This window comes from Papio anubis, chromosome X (genome assembly GCF_008728515.1).
Source record: "Papio anubis isolate 15944 chromosome X, Panubis1.0, whole genome shotgun sequence".
Taxonomy (NCBI): domain Eukaryota; kingdom Metazoa; phylum Chordata; class Mammalia; order Primates; family Cercopithecidae; genus Papio; species Papio anubis.
This window is the reverse complement of record NC_044996.1, coordinates 108916073-108939412: the sequence shown is the minus strand read 5'-3', so window position 1 is coordinate 108939412 and position 23340 is coordinate 108916073. Positions and strand designations below refer to the sequence as shown.

Genomic DNA, 23340 nt, shown 5'->3' with positions numbered 1-23340 from the left:
AACATATTCTCTGTCTCTCTCTCTCTCTGTCACAGACACACACACACACACACACACACACACACACACATACGCATACACTCACATTCTCCACCAGCTGGTTGAACTCCAAGGAACTTGCCATTGGTCCTCTGCCTTCATGCCTGACTTCTCTGGGACCTGTGAATAATAGATTTCTTCTGTTTCTTGCATTTGGTTTCACCTCCTCATTGTGTCTCACCCAACACACACACCTGAATCTAACTCGTCACCCGTCAGGGCTCTCCTAGACTGTGACTATTTTGGCTAATGTCCACTATCAATAGATAGATCTCAAGACCAAATTTGAAAGAGCCATAACAATAAAAATTATAACATATCTAATTTATAAAAGATAAAATATTCATCATTTATATTTATATGATTGCTAATAACCAGAGCTCAACTGTCAGAGTTCTAGCATCAGCATTTAGAAAAGAAACATTTATATTTTCTTTCCTTGGGAGATATAATTGCTGTGACTCATGTCATGTTGATTTTAGTTGACATGTATAATTTAGTTTGACAATAAATAAGAAAAATATTATTTGAAAAATAATATGTTTTTGAAATAAAAGGCTACTATTTATAAATTGGAAAAGGTCTTCAAGAACCCAGTGTTTAGTGACATATGATGATGTTTACTGCTGCTTTACATAAAGCATGCCAGGATCTCCAGATAATTGTCATGGAAGTTTATCAAATTACATTGGCAGCTAAGCATGGTTTCACATTTTAAAATAAACCTTCTTCCCTACTATGTCAAATATTCAATTTTCCACCCAACTTAGCTCAGGTTTCAATTATATAGATTTGTAATTATGATTTATAGCATAAAGCATGTGGGTTTCCTAGCTAGTCAGTGAAGCTGCTGATTTTATTGAAAAACACAGGGTTGTAACTCTCATTACGCAAAGATGCCTGGCAGCGTGCCCTTTTAAAAAAAATATCTATAACCTGAAATTTAGACCTATTTATACCACCAGACTATTTCTATGAAGAGAGCAGAAACTGAATCTATTAAAATCACTTGTAAGTATCCAGTTTTATCAAATGGAACACAAAGCACAGTGTCATTTCTCTTTTCTGTCATTTTATGCAGTTTCCTTCAATTCAGAAATACAGGTAAATATTATAACAAAAAGAGGACTAATACCTGCTTAGGAGTTATGAATACCAGGCCTTTACAAGAGGTAGATTAGTAGGTGGATATATATAGATAGTAGAGAGAAAGGGAGGTAGATAAATAGGTAAAATGTGTGTGAGTGATGAACTTGTGATGGGACGTCATTTTCCTTTATTGAAATTTGCTATAGTAAAATTTCCTATAGTTAATTGAAACCTGAAGACTACTAGTGACATGTAACACTTTCGCCCCTTTTCTCACTGATACTCCTCCTATTTTATTAAGAATATAGAGGCAAAACAGAGGCAAATTGTCTGTTTCTGTCATTACACATTAATAGATCAGCTTAATTTTATGTGCATCCATGTGCCTTGCCTTCCCTCACATTACATCAAAAAAGGACTCTGTGCTCTTATTGGCTAGTCCTCCACCAGTTTACTGAATCTGGTACCTACTCAATCATGTGAAGCTGTCCAATTTTCTCCTCTGTTTTCCCTATTTCATTTTTTTTTTTTTTTTTTGAGACGGAGTCTCGCCCTGTCGCCCAGGCTGGAGTGCAGTGGCGCGATCTCGGCTCACTGCAAGCTCCGCCTCCCGGGTTCAGGCCATTCTCCTGCCTCAGCCTCCCCAGCAGCTGGGACTACAGGCGCCCGCCACCTCGCCCGGCTAGTTTTTTTGTAGTTTTAGTGGAGATGGGGTTTCACCATGTTAGCCAGGATGGTTTCGATCTCCTGAACAATCCACCCGCATCAGCGTCCCAAAGTGCTGGGATTACAGGCGTGAGCCACCGCTCATAACCCGACCTTCCATAATACATTTTTAATGGATTTTTCTTATCAGAATACACATGTTACAATAGCACTCAGTTTAAAAGTCATACTGCTCTTTATCCCCTGACCCTATCACTGTCATCCCATTTCTCTGATCCTCCTTGATAGCAAAACTATTTGAAAGCCTGACTGTATTTACTGCCCTCACTTCTTATATCATTATCTCACCCAAGCTAATCCAGTTTTATTCACCATCATTCTCTTTTACTCTCTAATACTGCTCTTTTAATTAACTAGTAACCTAACATGCCATAATTATCCGTCATATGCAGTCCTCATCTTGCTCAATCCATGAGCACTACTTGACACACTTGATCTCTCACTGTTTTGGAAACAGTTGATCTCCAGGAATCAATTCTCCCTTTATTCTTCTTCTATTTCTTTAGTGAGCCCTGCTCATTCTCCTTTGCTGTTCCTGCCCCCCTAATTTCCTAGAAGCTATCTTCTCTTTTTATTTCTATCCACATTCATTTCTGATGGAATCTCATTTATTCACACATGAAATATCAACTTCTAAATTGATAGCCCCCGTCTCAACCTCTCCTTTAAATCCAGACTCATATATCCTCCAGCTATCTCAATATTCCCCCTACAGATATCTGTGAGGCTTCTCAAACTTCTTTAGGTGCTCTGCTCAAGTGACACCTTATCACAAAGACCTTTCTGGAACACCCTGTGTTAATGTTGATTTCACTCTCTAACCTTTAACTGTTTTATGTAACACCATAAGTATTATACATTTTATTTATTTATTAATGTCTACTCTCACTTGCCAACACATTCTGGAATCTCTGACTCAAGAAAACAGGAGATGTGTTTTCTTTACTATTTTATCCTCAGTGTTTATTATAATGCACAACACGTAAGTATTTTCTAAACGATTAAACAGAAGAATAAAGTAATGTAGAATAAAAACCATATTGCACAAAATGGAATTATCTAGACAGGCCTGGGGTTGTACCCTTGCCATAACAAAACCTTGATGTGTATATTATATTAGCTTCCTTTTTTATATGAAGGAAATCTCACTTATAAATATAAATAACTTTCCTGATTTCCCAGAAATAGTGAATAATTGAGCACAGAATTAAACTTCTCTTAGTACAGTGCAGAGGAAGAGGAAGACATGATGATTGATCAATAAGATATATTAGTTATAGTAGTAATAGTAGGAGACATTATTTTATCTTAAAATTATCTGCGGGTAATTTAATTAAAATTAAAACCAGCTACTTTCCTAGAAATATATACAGTTTCTTAATAATTTTTTAAATCTTAGTTGTTTTTTCAACATATAAAGAAAAATGTTATCATAGAGTAATAGAGATGGAAGAAGCATTAAGATATTCTATTCTAAACACACGTGTAAAGCCAGAAACCCTTCCTTTTATAAATGTCAGTGGTTATACAATGTGTGCTTGACAGTCCTCAATGTCAGGAAACTTTCTCCTTCATTGTGCCTCCTATCAACAGTCTCTGATAATGGATTGTTCACTTATTTTGAGCCAGTAGTGAAGTGTTCACAGTAAAAGCAATTTTTGCTTTAAGTATAATTTTATTATTTGTGCTAATGTATTGTTAAAAAGAAAACATAAAACTTGAACTCACAGGTACTTAGCCCATGTTGTAAAGTTTACCTTAGCAATCATATTTGCACTGAATAACCCCAAAACCTACTTAAAAAGCATTATGTCATGTCTCAAACTGAAAAATTTTTTTTTTTTTTTTTTTTTTTTTTTTTTTCCGGGACTGAGTCTGGCTCTGTCGCCCAGGCTGGAGTGCGGTGGCCGGATCTCAGCTCACTGCAAGCTCCGCCTCCCGGGTTCACGCCATTCTCCTGCCTCAGCCTCCCGAGTAGCTGGGACCACAGGCGCCCGCCACTTCGCCCGGCTAGTTTTTTGTATTTTTTAGTAGAGACGGGGTTTCACCGTGTTAGCCAGGATGGTCTCGATCTCCTGACCTCGTGATCCACCCGTCTCGGCCTCCCAAAGTGCTGGGATTACAGGCTTGAGCCACCGCGCCCGGCCTGAAAATTTTTCTAAGAAGCATGGATTTGTGTTTCTTCCCCAGTTACATGTATGAGTAATGTGACCTTCTACTTATGTTTCCTTTTTCTATACTATTTCCTTTGACAGTGTCTACTTTGGATAACCTTCCATTAAATCAAACATTAGCTAGCTCTCTGAAAGGTTAACAGGGTAAAACAGCAACAGTCTCTTAATTCTTTCGGAGAAAAATGTAATCCCTTAAATGCCCTTCTCGCTATTCAGTAGATACTTCCATTGGGTCAAGGGGGTATAGGTAGAAAAGGGAGAATGGTTCATCCCTAGCTTTTCCATCATCATAGCAACCAAATGGCAGTCAGATGATGTTTTTCTATCTGCCCTATGTTTTGAGTGCAAGAAGTTAGAATCTCTGTAAGTAAATTTAATGACATCCATGCCACAGACTCTGGGATAATATATAAAAAGAAAAGATAATCTCACGAATTAGTTTGCTAGGGCTGCCATAACAAAATGCTGCAGACTGACTTAAATGAAATTTTCTTTCTCACAGTTCTAGAGGCTACAAGTCCAATGTCAAGGTGTCAGCAGGTTTGATTTCTTCTGAGGCCTCTTTCCTGGGCAAGCTGTGTCTTCATGTGGTCTTTTATCAGTGCATTTGCCCCCAGTGTCTCTCTGTGTTCAAATTTTATCTTCTTATAAGGTCACCAGTCATATTGGATTAGAGCCCACACTAATAACCTAATTTTCACTTAATCAACTCTTTAAAGGCCTAACTTCCAAATACAATCACATTAAGAAGTACTGGGGATAAGGTTTCAACATATGAATTTTATGTTGGGGGCACAATTCAGCCCCTAACATCTCAGAAGAACCAGTTACAGGATGGGACTCTCCTTCAAACCACCAATAGAGTAATTATGTCCTATTTTTATTAAAAAAAAAATTAACTACTGGAAATACGAAGTACTCATATGGAAAAATACATCGATTTTATGTTTGAAAATGGTTAATGAAAAGTCACGTTCTTGATCACTTTATGTTTCAAAAATAAAAATAAGTATTCTTAATTAAAAATAAAAAACTTGAATTCTTATTTAAAATAAACCAGTATAACAAAAATAATAGTACTACTTATGGTGCGAGTATATTTCTTTTTTTTATTTTTTAGTTATTTATTTATTTATTTTTTGAGACAGAGTCTTGTCCTGTCGCCAGGCTACAGTGCAGTGATGCGATCTCGGCTCACTGCAGCCTCTGCTTCCCAGGTTCAAGTGATTCTCCTGCCTCAGCTTGCCTAGTAGCTGGGACTACAGGCGTGCACCGCCACACCCAGATAGTTTTTTTGTATTTTTAGTAGAGACAGGGTTTCACCATGCTGGCCAGGATGGTCTTGATATCCTGACCTTGTGATCCGCCCGCCTCGGCCTCCCAAAGAGCTGGGATTACAGGCGTGAGCCACTGCGCCTGGCCGGTGCTAGAAAATTTCTTAGTGTCTCTTGGATTATCTGACATGGGCCATTTCTGATGCCACAGTAATTATTAGAAATTGTGCACAGTTTATTAACAAACAGGAGCAGAAATGTAATACAACTAAAGTAATGAAAAATGAATTGCCCAAGATGAAACAATTTTATTACTAAAATTAGGGTTATGTTCACTTTACTATCTTGAAAAAAATTTCTTGAAAGACAGAAAACCTGCCCGGCGCGGTGGCTCACGCCTGTAATCCCAGCACTTTGGGAGGCCGAGGCGGGTGGATTACGAGGTCAGCAGATGGAGACCATCTTGGCTAACACGGTGAAACCCCGTCTCTACGAAAAATACAAAAAATCAGCTGGGCGTGCTGGTGGGCGCCTGTAGTCCCAGCTACTCCGGAGGCTGAGGCAAGAGAATAGAGTGAATCTGGGAGGCGGAGCTTGCAGTGAGCAGAGATTGCACCACTGCACTCCAGCCTAGGAGGCACCAAGACTCCGTGTCAAAAAAAAAAAAGACAGAAAACCTCATTTCCATATTTCAAATAGGAGTTCAAAGAATAAAAATTTCTAACACCTTTAATGAAAAGAACAATCAAAATAGCAATTTTAAATATACATGAAATAAAATTTGAATGCTAATTGTAATTGGGCTATAGTAGATTTTAAAAGCAAAGCACAAATATTAATAATAATAATAATGTCATTATTTTTAGTATTCCTGAGATACTAAACATGATTTATTATCAGGGTTTCTGAAGTTCTAAAAATAATGTATAACTCTTTTAAAATATGTATACATGTGTAAAATAAGTTATGTAAATTAAATATGCATATTTTCCCCAGATGCTTAGTACTGTTGAACTTTAAGAATGATGACTGTAACGGAAAATAATACATCTGTCTGTAGTTAAATTATGTAGTTACCGTATGGAAATGGATTAAAAAAGAAAGAAAAAAGCTCAAACATTTTGAGTTTATAATATGTTTTATTAGATTACTTAATCTAATAAATATAATCATTATACTAGCTCGATTTCCCAGTCAGAAGATACATACAACTGATGTAATTATTTCCAGCTTCCTGGTAAACACATATGAAGATGTGTTTAACTTCTAGTAGCCCTGAAAACTAAGGCTAGCTGAAAACCTATTCCAAGAACCTAGAAACACTTTATACAATAAGGTTGGTACTCAAATAAGAAAAATAAACAGTATGGTTTTCTTCTTGGATAGGTATGGATGGACAAAAAATGTGAATATCCCTAAACTGATGTATAAATGTAGGGTGATGGCATTAAAAATACCATTTGTTCCCCCACCCCAGTCTGCTCCCTGGGGTTAACCGTTCATTGCAAATTTTAAATGTTATTTTAAAAAATGAGCTGGGAAAGAAGGCAGTTAGTCTCACTAGAAAATAGAGCATCTATAATTGACACAATGTGATACTTACACATGAAGTGACAGAAAGACCAAAGCAAACTTCTTGGAAATCCTGAAATAAACCCAAATATATATGGAAATGCTATGAAGCTAGCATTTCAAATTCGTACTCTTTTAAATAAGTGTGTTTTTTGATCATTAGTTCCATGTTCAAAAATCAATAACGTTAGATAAATTCTTCACTTCAGACATATGTAAATTACAAATGGATCACATATTTAACCATAAAAATGAAAACATGCAAGTATTAGAAGAAAACATGGGTAGATTTTTTGTTGTTGATATGTAATTCATGGTGTTTCTTTTTTTAAATTTAAGTTCTGGGATACATGTGCTGAACATGCAGGTTCGTTACATAGGTATACATGTGCCGTGATGTGGTTGTTTGCTGCACCTATCAACTGTCATCTAGGTTTTAAGCCCCACATGCATTAGATATTTGTCCTAATGCTCTCCCTCCCCTTTTCCCCCACCCCCTGACAGGCCCTTGTGTGTGATGTTCTCCTCCCTGTGTCCATGTGTTCTCATTGTTCAACTCCCACTTATGAGGGAGAACATGCAGTGTTTGGCTTTCTGTTCCTGTGTTAGTTTGCTTAGAATAATGGTTTCCAGCTTCATCCATGTCCCTGCAAAAGACATGAACTCATTCTTTTTTGTGGCTGCATAATATTCCATGTTCAGTATTCCATCTGACAGTATTCCATCCTAATATCCAGAATCTGTAAGGAACTTAAATAAATTTACAAGAAAAAAACAGCTCCATCAAAAAGTGGGTAAAGGAGATGAACAGACACTTCTCAAAAGATGACATTGATGCAGCCACCAAACATATTTTTTAAAAAAGCTCATCATCACTGGTCATTAGAGAAATGCAAATCAATATCACAATGAGATACCATCTTATGCCAGTTAGAATGGTGATCATTAAAAAGTCAGGAAACAACAGATGCTGGCAAGGATGTGGAGGAATAGGAACACTTTTACACTGTTGGTGAGAGTGTAAATTAGTTCAACCATTGTGGAAGACAGTTGGGGATTCCTCAAGGATCTAAAACCAGAAATACCATTTGACCTAGCAATCCCATTACTGGCTATATACCCGAATGATTATAAATCATTCTACTCTAAAGACATATGCTCACGTATGTTTATTGCAGCACTATTTACAATAGCAAAGGCTTCGAAGCAACCCAAATGCCTGTCAATGATAGATTTTTAATTAGAAGGAAGAACAGCTTTCCTGTCCATAGTCAAAGTATTAGTAGGGCAATGGGAAAACCATATAAAATAAAACTAATTTATGAGATGAAAAATGAACTTGATACATTCTCAAAGTTCTTTTCAATGTTAATTTTCAGTGATTTCTTGGAAGTTAACAGCATTACAGAGTGGTTCTTATCCATCCAAGGGTATAATAATAGCCAAAGACACCTGTGGTGAATTCAATAATGAACTTCAGTTCTACTTGTAGGCTTGGTAAGAAAGTTACAACCACAAATGGGGTACTAGATTTTTAATAAAATGGGCATGTTTGTCGTGGCATCATCTTTCTATACTTTCAATTTAAATGTTAAAAGAAATCATGGTGTAAGTAATGAGCTACCATTTTTTTTATCTGTCTTGACTTCTTGCACTATCTTCACTGTCTAAAAGCCTAGATTTATTTTTAGTGGTAATATAATTTTTTTAGTAATAATGTAATCTTGTGTAAGGCTAAGTTATAATTTCTAAACTTTATCTCCTTGGGGACGCATGCATGGTTGATTTGAGTTAGCCTTTGCTGTTGTTATCCAAACATATTTTAAAATGAATTAATCCATAGTTTCCCTGAAATTAAACATAATGAAATCTCCATAAACTATACTCTTAATAACATTTGCACTTATGACCTGTGAAATATACAGTCATCTAGCTTACTCTCATTACCTTGAAGGGAGGTTTGTAGATTTTGTTTTTTGTTTTTTGTTTTTTTTTTTTTGAGACGGGGTCTTGCTCTGTCACCCAGGCTGGAGTGCAGTGGCCGGATCTCAGCTCACTGCAAGCTCCGCCTCCCGGGTTCACGCCATTCTCCTGCCTCAGCCTCCCGAGCAGCTGGGACTACAGGTGCCCGCCACTTCGCCCGGCTAGTTTTTTGTATTTTTTAGTAGAGACGGGGTTTCACCGGGTTAGCCAGGATGGTCTCGATCTCCTGACCTTGTGATCCGCCCGTCTCGGCCTCCCAAAGTGCTGGGATTACAGGCTTGAGCCACCGCGCCCAGCGAGGTTTGTAGATTTAAAGTCACAGTAGAAAATCTATGTTATTGTACTAAGAATAACTGAGAACCACAATAAAAATACTAGTCAAAAACAAAAGAGTAGGTTGGGTTCAAATATATTTTACAAGTTCTTGCAAATATCTCTGTGTGTACAAAATGTAATGACCTTCATAATGTATAACAGTTTTTTAGGAAGTGCGTTTATATTAATTAACTATCTATTTCATACAACGATTCATGACAATATAGAACTCATAAAAACAAAATTGAAGATAATTGACTTTGTTTAGATCAGCAGTCCCCAAGCTCTGTGGCACCAGGGATCGGTTTCATGAAAGACAATTTTTCCACAGATGCAGACAGGGTCGGGGGAGATTTTCGGGATGAGACTGTTCTGCCTCAGATCATCAGCATTAGTTAGATTCTCATAAGCAGCATGCAACCTAGATCCCACATATGTGCAGTTCACAACAGGGCTCGCTCTCCTATGAGAATCTAACACAGTCACTGATCTAACAGGAGGCAGAGCTCAAGTGGTAATGCTCACCCACCTGTTGCTCACCTCCTGCTGTGCGACCCAGTTCCTAGCAGGTCATAGACTCTTACTGGTCCACCGCCTGAGGGTTGGGGACCCCTGGTTTAGATATCTTCGTAAACAACACAGTCTTTCAAGGGGACCTTGGGCAAGTTATTTAATTACATTGTGTCAATTTTTTCATTTCTAAAATGAGAAACGTAAAAGCACTTAATTTATGGTGGTTTTCTGAGAATTAAATAAATTGTATAAAAATGCTTAGCACGGAGCCTGAATATAGTCAATACTCAACAAATATTAACTATTAATTATATTAATTATTATTATTAACAATGTTACTAGGCCTTAGAATGTTTTAATTTCCTCAAGGAATAAAATTTAAAATTTGAAAATTTACAAGAATTTTCAGTTGGAAAGTTTTGCAAAGGGGCCATTTTTAATTTCCGTTTGTGATGTTCTTAAGAGTTTAATAAAATAATTTTATTTGAGAAAAATGACTTTGATTATCATCAGTCTTACAACAGAATAAAAAATGAGTGTAGTCAATAATCCTCTATTATCTTGTAAAACAGTGTTACTTTTCTAAATAAAAGTAGACATTTATAGGCTTGGAAACCCTCGCTATTACAAATGTCCCGAAGCTTAACATTCTTCATACCTCTGGAAACTTGTCCAAGAGGTAACTTTTTTTTTTTTTAAAATAAGGTCTCATGGCCATCTGCCTTTGGATCCTATAAGGTGCTACTTAATCGTGCAGCTTCCTGGGCCCTAGTTCAGCCTAAATAAATCAGAATCTCTAGGGATGAGGCTCTGCAGGTTCCATGTCTATCAAGTTTCTTGTGTGATTCTTATGCACGGTAAAAGTTGAAAAATTCTAATCCATCGGACCACAAGAAAATGCTGTCAGTTTTTCTGTCTTCTGGTTTTCACAACTAGGAGCAGATGACCCTTTCTTTCACAGATAAGCTTTGTCTTTCCTCATGGATCAGCTAAATAAATTAACAGCTTTTAGTGGCAGCAATTTGGGGGCTCTTAGGAAAGACTTGCACCTATTATAGTCTAGAGAAACATATGAGAAAATAAAGGATCAAAACTTGCTGTACTTTATCCTCTGAAAAATGTGGTAAGATATGAAAATACTCTTGGGTTTTCTAGTTCTTTTATCACTCTGGGAAACCTCAGCCATCACTTTCAACATTTCTTCAGTTCTTCTAGCATCTTCAGGAGAAACTTCTTACTACAGGAAAATATGTCTTTTAAAAAGACTTAAACTTAAGACGTAGGACCATAAAAATCCTAGAAGAAAACCTGGGCAATGCCATTCAGGACATAGGCATGGTCAAAGCCTTCCTGCCTAAAATACCAAAAGCAATGGTGACAAAAGCCAAAATTGACAAATGGGATCTAATTAAACTAAAGAGTTTCTGCACATCAGAAGAAACTATCATCAGAGTGAACAGGCAACCTACATAATGGGAGAAAAGTTTTGCAATCTATCCATCTGACAAAGGGCTAATATCCAGAATCTACAAAGAACTTAAATTTACGAGAAAAAAAAAAACACCCCATCAAAAAATGGGCAAAGGATATGAAGAGACGCTTCTCAAAAGAAGGCATTTATGCAGCCAACAGACATATGAAAAAATGCTCATCCATCACTGGTCATTAGAGAAATGCAAATCAAAACCACAATGAGATCCCATCTCATTCCAGTTAGAATGGCGATCATTAAAAAGTCAAGAAGCAACAGATGCTGGAGAGGTTGTGGAAAAATAGGAACACACCGTTGGGAGTGTAAATTAGTTCAACCATTGTGGAAGACAGTGTGGCTATTCCTCAAGGATCTAGAAGTAGAAATACCATTTGACCCAAAGGATTATAAATCATTCTATGATAAAGACACGTGCACATGTATGTTTATTGCAGCACTATTCACAATAGCAAAGACTTGGAACCAACCCAAATGTCCATCAATGATAGATTGGATTATGTGGCACATATACACCATGGAATACTACGCAGCTATAAAAAAGAATGAGTTCATGTCCTTTGCAGGGACATGGATGAAGCTGGAAACCATCATCCTCAGCAAACTATCACAAGATCAGAAAACCAAACACTGCATGTTCTCACTCGTGAGAGTTAAAAATGAGAACACATGAACACAGGGAGGGGAACATCACACACTGGGGTATGTCGGGGGGTGAGGGCCTAGGGGAGGGATAACATTAGGAGAAATACCTAATGTAGGTGATGGGTTGATGGGTGCAGCAAACCACCATGGCGTGTATATACCTATGTAACAAAACTGCACATTCTGCACATGTAACCCAGAACTTAAAGTATAATAATAATAAAAAAAATAAGGTCGATGACGTCTAAGGTAAAATAGTGAAGTGAACTTATAATTTTGTATAATGTGTTTTTTGTTAGAAGCAGTTTTTAAAAATTGATAATCAGTAATCAAATTAGGTGATTACTTTCTCCTGTTAAAATTATCGTCTGTTAATGTTTACCCCATTAAAAATTATTTTTTGTGTGTTTTCCAGGAATTACACTGCCTCCTAAAGGAAATGTAGATATCTCATTGTTATTTATACCCAAAATTATGAAATTACACAAAACAATGGTTATTGTTGAGATGACAAAAGCAAATGGAAAATATTGGCCTATTGACAATTTTGATGAGTTGGATGTAGAATTTAAAAGGTAACATTTAAATAAAGACATTGAAGGAAAGTAGTTTTATTTTGACAGCCACTGACATGCTAGGTTTCTTTTACGTGTTATACATATATAATATCAAGCTCATGATTTTATATTCTCTGAACTGTTGAAATTCATATGTTCAGAGGAGGAAAATATATTTGTTATATGGATATATATAATGTATAGAAAATAATATATTTATATACATATATATCTAATGGTTGATTTGAAGCTCAGATGATGAACACGTTTAATCTTAAGTATCATTATCAGTGAATCAAAGTCAGAGACATGCAAAGGGACTCCTTTCTGACATGGAAAATAGTGACTGCTAACATAATAAGTAATCAGTATACGGAGGACAACCTAAAACAGCTTGTCTGAGTGAAGTGAATTCATGATACTGGAATTCACACTGTGCCAGGTGGATATGATATCCATCATATGAAACTGCCATGACTAGAGGTATTCTGCCATTGCCAGAATGCAAGTTACTTGTATCTTTCTTGCTTAGCTAGAAATTAAGCAAAATTCAATAATGGTGCAAAATCTAAATGTGTTCTCTGTTCTTATAGTTTAATTAAATGATAGTCTGGAAATCTTAGTTAAAAATAAATTTTTACTTCGTCCTACATGTGCGTATTTCTTTCCTTCATTTTTTGCCAGTTCTTTACTGTGGACCCATTACTATCCATTCTACCATACATTGTCACTACTCTTATAGTCAAGATTGGCTACATAAATTGTAAGTCTCAGTGAAAAATGAGAATGAGCAAACTTAATAGTTTTGTTCAAAAACTATTGAGAATTTCAAAACAGTTATAGGAATGCATTAAACAAGCTTGAAGACCTCCTAAAGATGGGATATTATTCTTTTGCATAAGCCCAACACTCAACCTGTCTTGCCTGCAATGTCTTGCATTTCATTTTAATGAAAAAAATCCCAACTTCAAAACTGATCATAAATTTTAATTAATTAATTAATTAGTTTTTTGAGATGAAGTCACACTCTGTTGCCCAGGCTGGAGTGCAGTGGCGTGATCTTGACTCACTGCAATGTTCGCCTCCCAGGTTCAAGCAATTCTTCTGCCTCAGCCTCCCAAGTAACCAAGATTACAGGTGTGTGCCATCACGCCCGGCTAATTTTTGTATTTTTAGTAGAGATGGATTTTCACCATGTTTGCCAGGCTCGTCTTGAACTCCTGACCTCAAGTGATCCACCTGCCTCAGCCTTCCAAAGTGCTAGGATTACAGGCATGAGCCACCATACCCAGCCTATAAACATTTTCTAATATTGCTGTGCTCCTAGTGGTGTATGATGCACCTAAAATATTTGGACAAATAACCCCTTTTCTTTTAAGTAGTATCCTCCAAAAGTAAATGCCTCACAAAATTCTGAAGTACTGTACTTCATGGCAGTTTTTGTTTTGTGCTTTGCCCATCCAATACAGAATAGATCCCAAGAGGGCTGTAGTACCTCTCATTAAAGTAGGGGAAAAAGCTCTTCAATTTTAACTTATATTTCATGATGGTTTCATTACAGTTCGCTTTGTGATGATTTCCCAGGGTTTGCTTTGAAATGTTTATAAAATCGGTATTTGCAGAAAATGTTCTTTCTTTCATCAGTTTCTCTCTACTAAAGTCTAAATTTACAAGCTTTACTAAAATACCATAAAGTTAATAATAATAAGCTTTTTGTTAATATGGAGCTTCTCCTTTCGTTCCTTCTTAATATTTTAATTTCTAATTAGTATTATGGGAATCGACAGCAAAGAAATCCAAGCAATACGCTGGATATACCCTATTGTTGGACTCCCACTAGCACCACTTCCTAAATCTCCTCCAGGTAGGTATACATTAGAGTCAGAGAATGCCAGAATTCTTAAAGACCTTAGATATTCTCTATTCCCATATCTTCTTTGTTTGAAGTCCAGAGAAAGTAGGTAGTAATGTGAACAGTCCTACTGGTGGGAATTCTATGACGTAAACATGCTCTCCCAATGTGTCCAGTGAGTTTTCCACAAAACCACACTATTTCTTGTTGCCTTCCTGTTGGTGAAATGCAGATATCAGCTAAAATTAAAATGAAATTAACTTCAGACTCCTTTATTCCACAGAGCTCTGCACTAGATTTGTAAGATTCTCAGGTATACTTGCTCTCAGGTCACTTTTAGGCATCCTATTTCGGCTTCTGTGTAACTCGATCTCATCTAAGAACTATGCTGTGGAGATGCGGATCCCTTTATTATTGTCTCAAGCATAAAACTTTATGGTGTTCCCCCAAACCAGTCAGAATGTACTGAAGTTTTCAGGAAGGTTTATTTTGCCACAATAAACACAATATAAAATCTCTGCCCTTAAATGCCTTTCTTTTTCTCATTGACCTTTTTTTTTTTTTTTTTTTTTTTTTGCCTGGACATACCCTAGACTTCTCTAAAGTTTCTGTGTGTTCTCTTTCCTCAATACTCTTCTCACTTCTTTTGCATTCCTTGATTTTCCCATTTCCTTCCCAGGATCAGCCTAAGAAACAAAATTTCTCTTAGATAACTAGTGATATTTAGTATCCAAACCTCTAACCAGGCTCTAGATGGCATTCTGCATCACTAAGATGCACTGAATTGCTCTGCAAAGCAAAGGGATATTTATTTTGGATCTCCCCCTTTAGCAACACAGATGAGTTAAAATAAGTCTTGAAATTTTGCTTTATCTTTCTCCTTCCGATACCAATCTTTGTAAATGGAAAAGAGTTAGACTTCCGCTGGTGTAATTACATCACCACACTTAGAAGAGACACTAGTAAGTTTTGCTTGTAAGTAAGTAAAGCATTTCCCCAGGTACACTGGTTATAAAGGAAGATCAAAACTACATGTTTCCTTATGTAGTTTAATTTGAACTGGAGTAAAAATCCACAAATATAGTAATACATTTGACCACAAATGTCATTTATTTTACTTGAAGCATTTTTATTCTTGACTTTTAAAAATCAACACATAAATATTTTAAATATTCTAAATTATCTTCAGAATGTTTCACAAACATGTCATAAAATTTCTTTTATTTCCTTCCAGAAGGTAGTTAATTGTATACTTTCCATAGAGCTGAACTGCTTAAAATTTATAATACACAGTCATCTGATCAAAGTGATATAATAAGCCCTAGACAGTACTCTTGGAATGCTAATAATACTGTGCGCATGTCTACTGCAGACAGATTCATTTTATCCAGATTAAAGGTTTAAAGCCAAATTTTTAGTCAAAAACCATGCTTATGAGAACACAAAAACATAGATGTCTTGCAAATTTTTCTTCAAAGACGGTCTAGAGCATTTTTCTTTGAGTCATTTTTCCTGGTAATTACTTGATTTTTTAATTAAATGTGAGTTCTGTAAATAGCTTGTGTTAGATTAGCCCAACCTATAGTAGCATTAGTGTTCAGAAATAGAATGTGTATTAGTTATTAAATCATTTTCCCCAAAATCTAAAATCGATGCTGGTGATTATTTTTATCCACACATGCCCTCTAAAGGCAAGTGGGTATAATTTTATAAATACATATCATTCACTTTCTGTGTAGTCCATTTTTTGTTCTTAGTAATATCAGCTATAACCTACTGCTTTCCCTGCTCACCTATGTCATTATCAAAGTTTATTATTTCTTTTCTTTTTTATGTATCTGTCACTCAAGTTATTCTCAAACCCAGGATACTTTTTTGTTCTTTGAGCCACATTTTCTCTTTGTGCATTCTTATCTACTACTATCTATTGGGCCAGATAATTGGAAAAATGCTCTGCTACCTGTCACACTGTAAAGACAATGAAATGAGAATTCATTGTGATTGAGTGATCCATACATTGCCAGAGCACTAATTTCCTAAGGACCTCTAGGACACAACCAGTGACATGATACTAATTGTAACTTTCATAACATTAATTCCTGATTTAATGCTTTGATACTGAATATAGTTATAACCAGGAAAGCTTGTACAGTTTTTCCTAGCCATATTAATTTATATATATTGGAATTTAATACATATAGAATATATTTATATATACATATTTAATTCTGTACATTAAATTAATATGTAATCACATTTAACTTGAACTTTAAATCATTACAATTTTACTTTCATGTGTTTAAAAGGTGACTTTTATAAACTTAAAAGTAAGTCAAAAATAATTTTAAATATTTGAATATGAATTTCAGGGTACATGTAAAAACATAATGAATCTAATAGGAAATATTTTTAAAATATTGCAAAATAAGGGTTACAGAACTTATTTTTAAAAATTATTTGAAGACATTTTCTATAGTATTGTTATAAAAGTAAAGTTTAGTATTATCACAATGAACATATATTTCAAAAGGGAAAAAATGCATGCATTTACAATTGCCCCTTGAGTTATGGATCTAACAACATCAGTTCCTGAATCAAATTTCTGTATCCTAATATAATGTCTTATAATCTAGTATATATCTTACAGATTTATTTTCCTGTGCTATTTTTACATAGTCTTTAATATTCATATTTTCTTCCCGAATGTTAATGAATGTAGATATTGCGTGAATGTGTGCGTGTCTGTGTGTATATGGCCAGATACAATGACAAGTCAAAGTATATCAAAGGAAGTTTTATTTTTATGACATAGTTCATTTTCTTCTATCTCAAGAATGATCATATCACCTACAAGTCAAATTAACTGGAAATATTTCTCTCCTGAGTAGTTATCATACAATGTCAGTCGAGGAAGCGGGTAGAAGAGAAGGTGGAAATCATACTGAATGCTGTTTTTTTCGGACTTAATCCTACTCCAGAACTGACAGAAGTTTTAGTGATTCCAAGAAGAACTTCATATTCTTTTTGTGAGGATCCCAATGGTAAGAGAACTACAGTGGTAGGAAAAAAAAAGAAAAGAAACACTTAGTTTCCATGAATTGCAGGTTGCTGATTGTGCAATTACATTAAGATCCGTGTCCATTTACTTTTCATTTCACTGCTTATTCACATAGTGCTTAAGGTGTGTTCAGTTATGTGTGTTGTTTTCATGTAACTCAAAAATAACAACAGTTACAGTTATCACTAGATTTATAAGATGTAGATTGTGATTCCATCAATAGTGAGGAGAGAGAAAATTGTAGTAACTATAGTTTCCACTTCCCCTAGACTTTATTTTTTTTTCTTTTACTCTTTCTTTCTGATTTAAGGAATACGATAATGCCATAAAATGCAGCTTTAAATTTAGAAACAAAACCTTGAGTAAATTATTTTCTTATTTAAAGAAATAGAAAATGAACATAAATTAGATATATCCAAATAAAGTTTGTATAATAATAATAATGCTCCATGTATTTACTGTATATTCCAGATTTGTATATAAGAATTTACTATCTTGAGCCAGGCGTGGTGGCTCACGCCTGTAATCCCAGCACTTTGGGAGGCTAAGGCGGGAGGATCACGAGGTCAGGAGTTCAAGACCAGCCTTACCAACCATAGACCAGCTATACCAATATAAAAAATTAGCCAGGTGTGTTGGCAGGCACCTGTAGTCTCAGCTCCTTGGGAGGCTGAGGCAGGAGAATTGCTTGAACCTGGGAGGCAGAGGGTGCAGTGAGCCGAGATCGCGCCACTGCACTCCAGCCTGGGCAACAGTGAGAGACTCCATCTCAAAAAAATATAAAATAAAATATCTCAATTTAAAAAATCAAAACAATTTAAAACAGGTTATCTAATTCTTCAAATATGTGGTGTTTTACTTGAAGTAAATACATGAAACTGAGTGATATCAGCAACAAGGGAAAGTAGAGAGTTCTGGACCCTCCGAACACCCACAAACACACCAATTCAGCAATAATTCCCTTCGTAAGACAACAGAAACTAATTGAAAGTTTCTTGCACTTCAGGAGGAACCAGACTTACCAAAGCCTTTAGGGAGGTTTAGGGCACCCTCTTGCCAAAGACCCTGTGCTTGGCAAAGGTCTTCTCATGACACATTGGTCTTGGCAATGATTTCATGGATATAACATCAAAAGCACAGACAAAAAATAAAATAAAATAAGTAGGACTACATTAAACTTAAAAGCTTCCTCACAACAAAGGAAACAATCAACAGGGTAAAAAGATAACATGTGGAATGGTAGAAAATATTTGCAACCCATATATCTGATAAGTGGTTAATCTTAAGGAGCTCCTACAACTCACTTTAAAAAAAAAAAAACTAATAATCTGATTCTTAAAATAAGCAAAAGACTTGAATAGACATTTCTCTAGAAAAGACATATGAATGGTGAAAACTGTATGAAAAAAAGTTCAATATCACTAATTAGGAAAATACAAATCAAAACTACAATGAGATATCACCTCACACCTGTCACCATGGCTAACGTCAAAAAATAAAAAGCATTGTTAAGGATGTGGAGAAATTTGAACCCTTAAACATTGTTGGTAGGAATGCAAAATGGTTCATCTGCTATGGAAAACAGTCTAACAGTATGAAAGATCCTCAAAATATTAAAAAGAGAATTATCATCTATTATCTAGCAATCGCTCTTCTGGGCATTTATTCAAAAAAAAAAATTGAAATTGGGAGTTCCAAGAGAAGTCTGTATTCCACTGTTCATTGTAACAATATTAACAATAACCACGATATAGAAACAACCTAAATTTATGTCCACAGATGAATGGATAAAGAAAATGTAGCATATACTATCTTGAAATAATATTCAGCCTTAAAAAGGAGGAAATTCTACAATATACAATATCATGGATGGACCAAAGTGAAATAAGCCAGTCACAGAAAGACAAAACTACATGATACCACTTAATATGATAAATTTAAAATACTCAATCTCATAGAAGCAGAATAATATGGAATAATAGTTGCTAAGATCTGGAAGGGAGAAGAAATGGGGAGTTGAACATTGGGTATAAAGTTTCCATTGTACTAAATGCATAAGTTCTAGGGATCTGTTGTAAAACATAGTGCTTAGAGTTAACAATATTGTGTGGTGCACTTAAAATGCGCTTTAAAAATATTAAGAGGGCAGTACTCATGTTACAGTAACTGTAAAGGAAGGTAAATAAATGTTTATACATATAAACCATTTTAACATGTTCTTGCTACTTTAAATTGCTTAAGTTGTACTCTTGTCAGATTGTAAACTAAAGAAATTGCAATTCTGATCGTATACATTGATTATACTTATGACCTAAAAATCCACTTAACTCCTAGATAATCAGGGTCTTGAAAGAAGGTACCAACATCGCTTGGGGAGATTTGAAAATCATATTAGGAGAGCAATCTCTCTCAAAATAGCTCTTGAAAATATACCTTTTGATATGGCTCTTATTTTACTGCCTCCTTATTTTCCATGATGAAAAACAATATTTACTATTGAAAATAACTGTAGGGAAGTTTTGCAGTCTTATCTCCATTCGTCATTCTCTCTAAAACAGCTTTTGTTTTCTCTGCTCAACACCACCGAACTCAACAACTCATTCATATTTTGGCTAACTACATTTTAATTTGTGAATCTTTTTTGTTCTCCTGATGTATGTCCTACTATATAGAAGAATAGACCAGTCTTCTCAACTTTAACATATTTCTTTCTCTATAGTGCCTAAATATTTAAAGAAAGTAATTGACCTCATTGCCTCCTTAAAGACATATGGCAATAACTTGGTTCCTTTTCCCTGCCCTTATTCCAAAGGTGTAACCAACTCTCTACACAATCTGTAATTCTCTCTGCTTGACCCTCCTTTGACGCCTTTTTCTTTATGAAAGGATAAATCTTACCAGAAAATCTGAATACTACTTTAGTCTTTAGTATATGCAAAAGCAGACTAGCTCCTTTCCCAGTCCTGTGCAATTTAATCACAGTTTACTCAGCACATTAAGAATAGGAGTCATGTTGGCCATGCAGTCTTGTACTTCCTGTTGTCTCCTAAGTCCCTCCTAGTGGAAATTAAAGCACTACACTGAGTGGCATGGACTCTGATAGGATTTTAAGAGTGATAATTAATTACACACTTGTCTTCTCTCATCTGAGTTTGAAACTAACTGAGAGGCAGATATAAAAATAAAGCAGATGGAAATCAAAGTGTTAGCTTTGTTAATTACACAGACGAATTGGAAAATGACTTGGAACTATGGAAAAATTTGGGCTTTTTAATACCTTCCACCAAAATTGAGTACATTCATGCCATACTGGCCAGTTGTGAACTCCTTGCAGGAACAAACAACTTACACATGAGCAAGTAGAAGAAAGTGTGAATCCTGGAATCAAGACATTGGGGAAGAAAGAGAAGGGTACGCTCACCTGCTCATGTTCCATTCCTTCACTCAAATTCACTGATCAGATATGTTGCTTTTCCACCCGTGGCAAGTCATCATGAAGGAGGCAGATTGAGGCTGAGATATTTTTCTCCTGTACTTTTTCCCTTCTTGAGAATGAATAGGCCTCTTTATATAAACCTGATAGTAGGAGATAAGAATTCCCAATATTCCCTTCCCATTATCTTCATCATAGAATTTCTCTGAGTCACGTAAAACTATCAAGCTTCATTTAATGAAAATACAAGGACCACTGTGCTCTCTTCATCCTTATTCATCACACATACCTTTAAGTAAACTGGGATTGATTGCTTTCATATCTTTATCATTCAGCAACAATCCAGCAAGCATCTTTTCTGCCAGATATTATATTCAGCTCCAGAGATACCAAAATTAGCAAAACACATACTCTGTTGTCAAGGTTTTCAAAAATATTTATTCAAGATGATAAATCTATGCACCTATACTATTTAAATCAATTGGTATTGTCCTATTGAAATATTACTATTCTTGGATTTTTAGACTGTGTTTTGCAATGTCACTTCTATAAGATTACAAATTACTCCGTGAGCAAGATTTCTCCTATAAGTGTATTTCTTCTTCTTAAGTACCTCCTGGTCCATGCATTCTTTGTAATTCTCTGTGGATTAGTTCAGTGACTTTCTCGGTGCTTTCTATCTGAAAGTAGTTTTAGTCATGCCCCTTCATTTTATTTCTCAATTGTTCTATAGCTCAAGACTGTTTTTCTTTGATTCATCTGTTGTCTTTTTTGTGTGTGATGTTCTGATTTATGTCTCATATGTGTCTCATTTCATCCCAGGCCAGTCATCTTCCTGTATTGTATTTGCCTGTTGTTTGTAAACTCCCATGTCAGGTTTGGTTTGGCCTATAATCACAAACAGCTCCTGAGAAACCTGTCATTGTTCCTCCTGTGACTTCATATTGACCTCCCGTCCTTGATTCTTTGCTCTGTTTCTCTTCACTTCTTTTTTTCTGATCAACTTACTTCATTCAGTCTTCTGTCCTGCTTACTGTAACAGGATTGCTCTTGAAAAGACTGCCAACCTTATCCAGTGTGTCTAATACAGCAGTCATATTTATATTCCACATGTCACCAGCATTTACCAGTTGATCAAGTTGAAGTGCTTTCTGCTCTTGACTTTCATGACTAACCTTATTAATTTATTATCACACTGGTTGCCCCTTCTTGATTTCTGTTGTTTTCTTTTCTGACCTAACTTTTTGAGTGCCCTAGGGCTCTGCTCTGAGAGCCACCACATTCCTATGCACAAATTATGTCCTGCACACTTCCAGTGATGCTAATGGTGCTAATGGTACTTCTTCAGCAATTGTGCCTTATGACAAGCCTGCTATACTGAGTTGTAAAGTCTTAAGTCAGACTGCTTGGGTTCTTTTATTTAGTATTAATCTTGAATAGAGTCTGAAACTCGATGCTAATCACTAGTAGTCTAGTTGTTTCCTGTTATTCTTAGAAGTCCCACATCTTCACCACACCCTGCATTGTCTCGCTCTTTTCTACTTTTCCTACTTCGTTGCTTGGTAAACTCCTCTCACCCTCTCTGCTCTGCCCTCATAAGTTCTTTCTCAAATGGGCCCAGCTGGTTTTCACCATGAACAATTCCTGCAGTCTGAGTAATTCCTGAAGGCTGTTTTGATGAGTAGAAGGAGTTTCCCCCTCTCTACATCCAGCTAACCTTGACTCATCCTTCAGTTTGGTGTGTTGGTCTCTTCCTCTGGAGTCCTTAGCAGTGATGTTCCCAGGACCTATGCTCTCATGGGATCCTCTACTTCTCCATGGTAGCAGTTATCACAGTAGTAATTTAAAAACTAGTTGTAGCATTAGCAGTTATTGTCAGTTTCTTCCTCTTGACCATCAGCTCCATGAGGACAAGAATTGGATGTCTCATGTCAATGAAAACTTTTCGTTAATATTTGCTGAATGAATAAAGAAATGAAAATAGAAATAATGATAAGAAAAACATTATGTTTTTAATGTATGTTTAGGTGTTGGCTGTGGAAACAAAATTATTTGCCCCTTTTTCATGAATTTAGCCATAGCTAGAAAGTTTCCCTGAGGTAAAAATGTATAGGTCTTCATCAGCAGTTCATGAAAATATGTACAGAAGGGGAGACAACTGACAATAGAGGTGCTTTGAGAAGGCAAGCATTATAACTATTTTATATCATAATATAGAAAAGTCTATTTTCAGCTGATAAGAAGTTCAATCACATACAAAAACGCTTTTACTCCCCTTAAACACACTTTATATTATGGATATGAAAAGCCATTTTTTATTGTATATTCATTAACTAATTTTTTGTGGCTATAGTTATTCTAAATACTTTCCTTTTAACATTTATAGTAGGGTTAAAAGTTATTTGTGCACCACTATTACAGTATTACATTATTCTGCATTTGTATATATATTTACCTTTGCCAGTAAGATTTATACTTTTATATATTTTTATGTTGCTTTTGAACACCCTTTCATTTCAGCTTGAAAAACTCCCTATTAGTACATTTTATAAGTCAGGTCTAGTAAAATGACAAACTCCTTCAGCTTTTGTTCATCTGAGGGTTTTTATCTCTTTTAATTT

The 23340-nt window shown here is 35.6% G+C and overlaps 1 protein-coding gene across 3 annotated transcripts in view; it reads left to right on the top strand.

Annotated features, from left to right (window-relative positions):
• CFAP47 (cilia and flagella associated protein 47) overlaps positions 1–23340 on the top strand; it is a 446504-nt gene that overhangs the window by 389866 nt on the left and 33298 nt on the right. For all 3 annotated transcript variants that reach the window (XM_031660417.1, XM_031660416.1, XM_031660418.1), the window contains exons 58-60: positions 12235–12394; positions 14146–14240; positions 17117–17269. In XM_031660417.1, coding sequence (XP_031516277.1) covers positions 12235–12394; positions 14146–14240; positions 17117–17269 — 408 coding nt within the window. The remainder of the gene's footprint in view (positions 1–12234; positions 12395–14145; positions 14241–17116; positions 17270–23340) is intronic.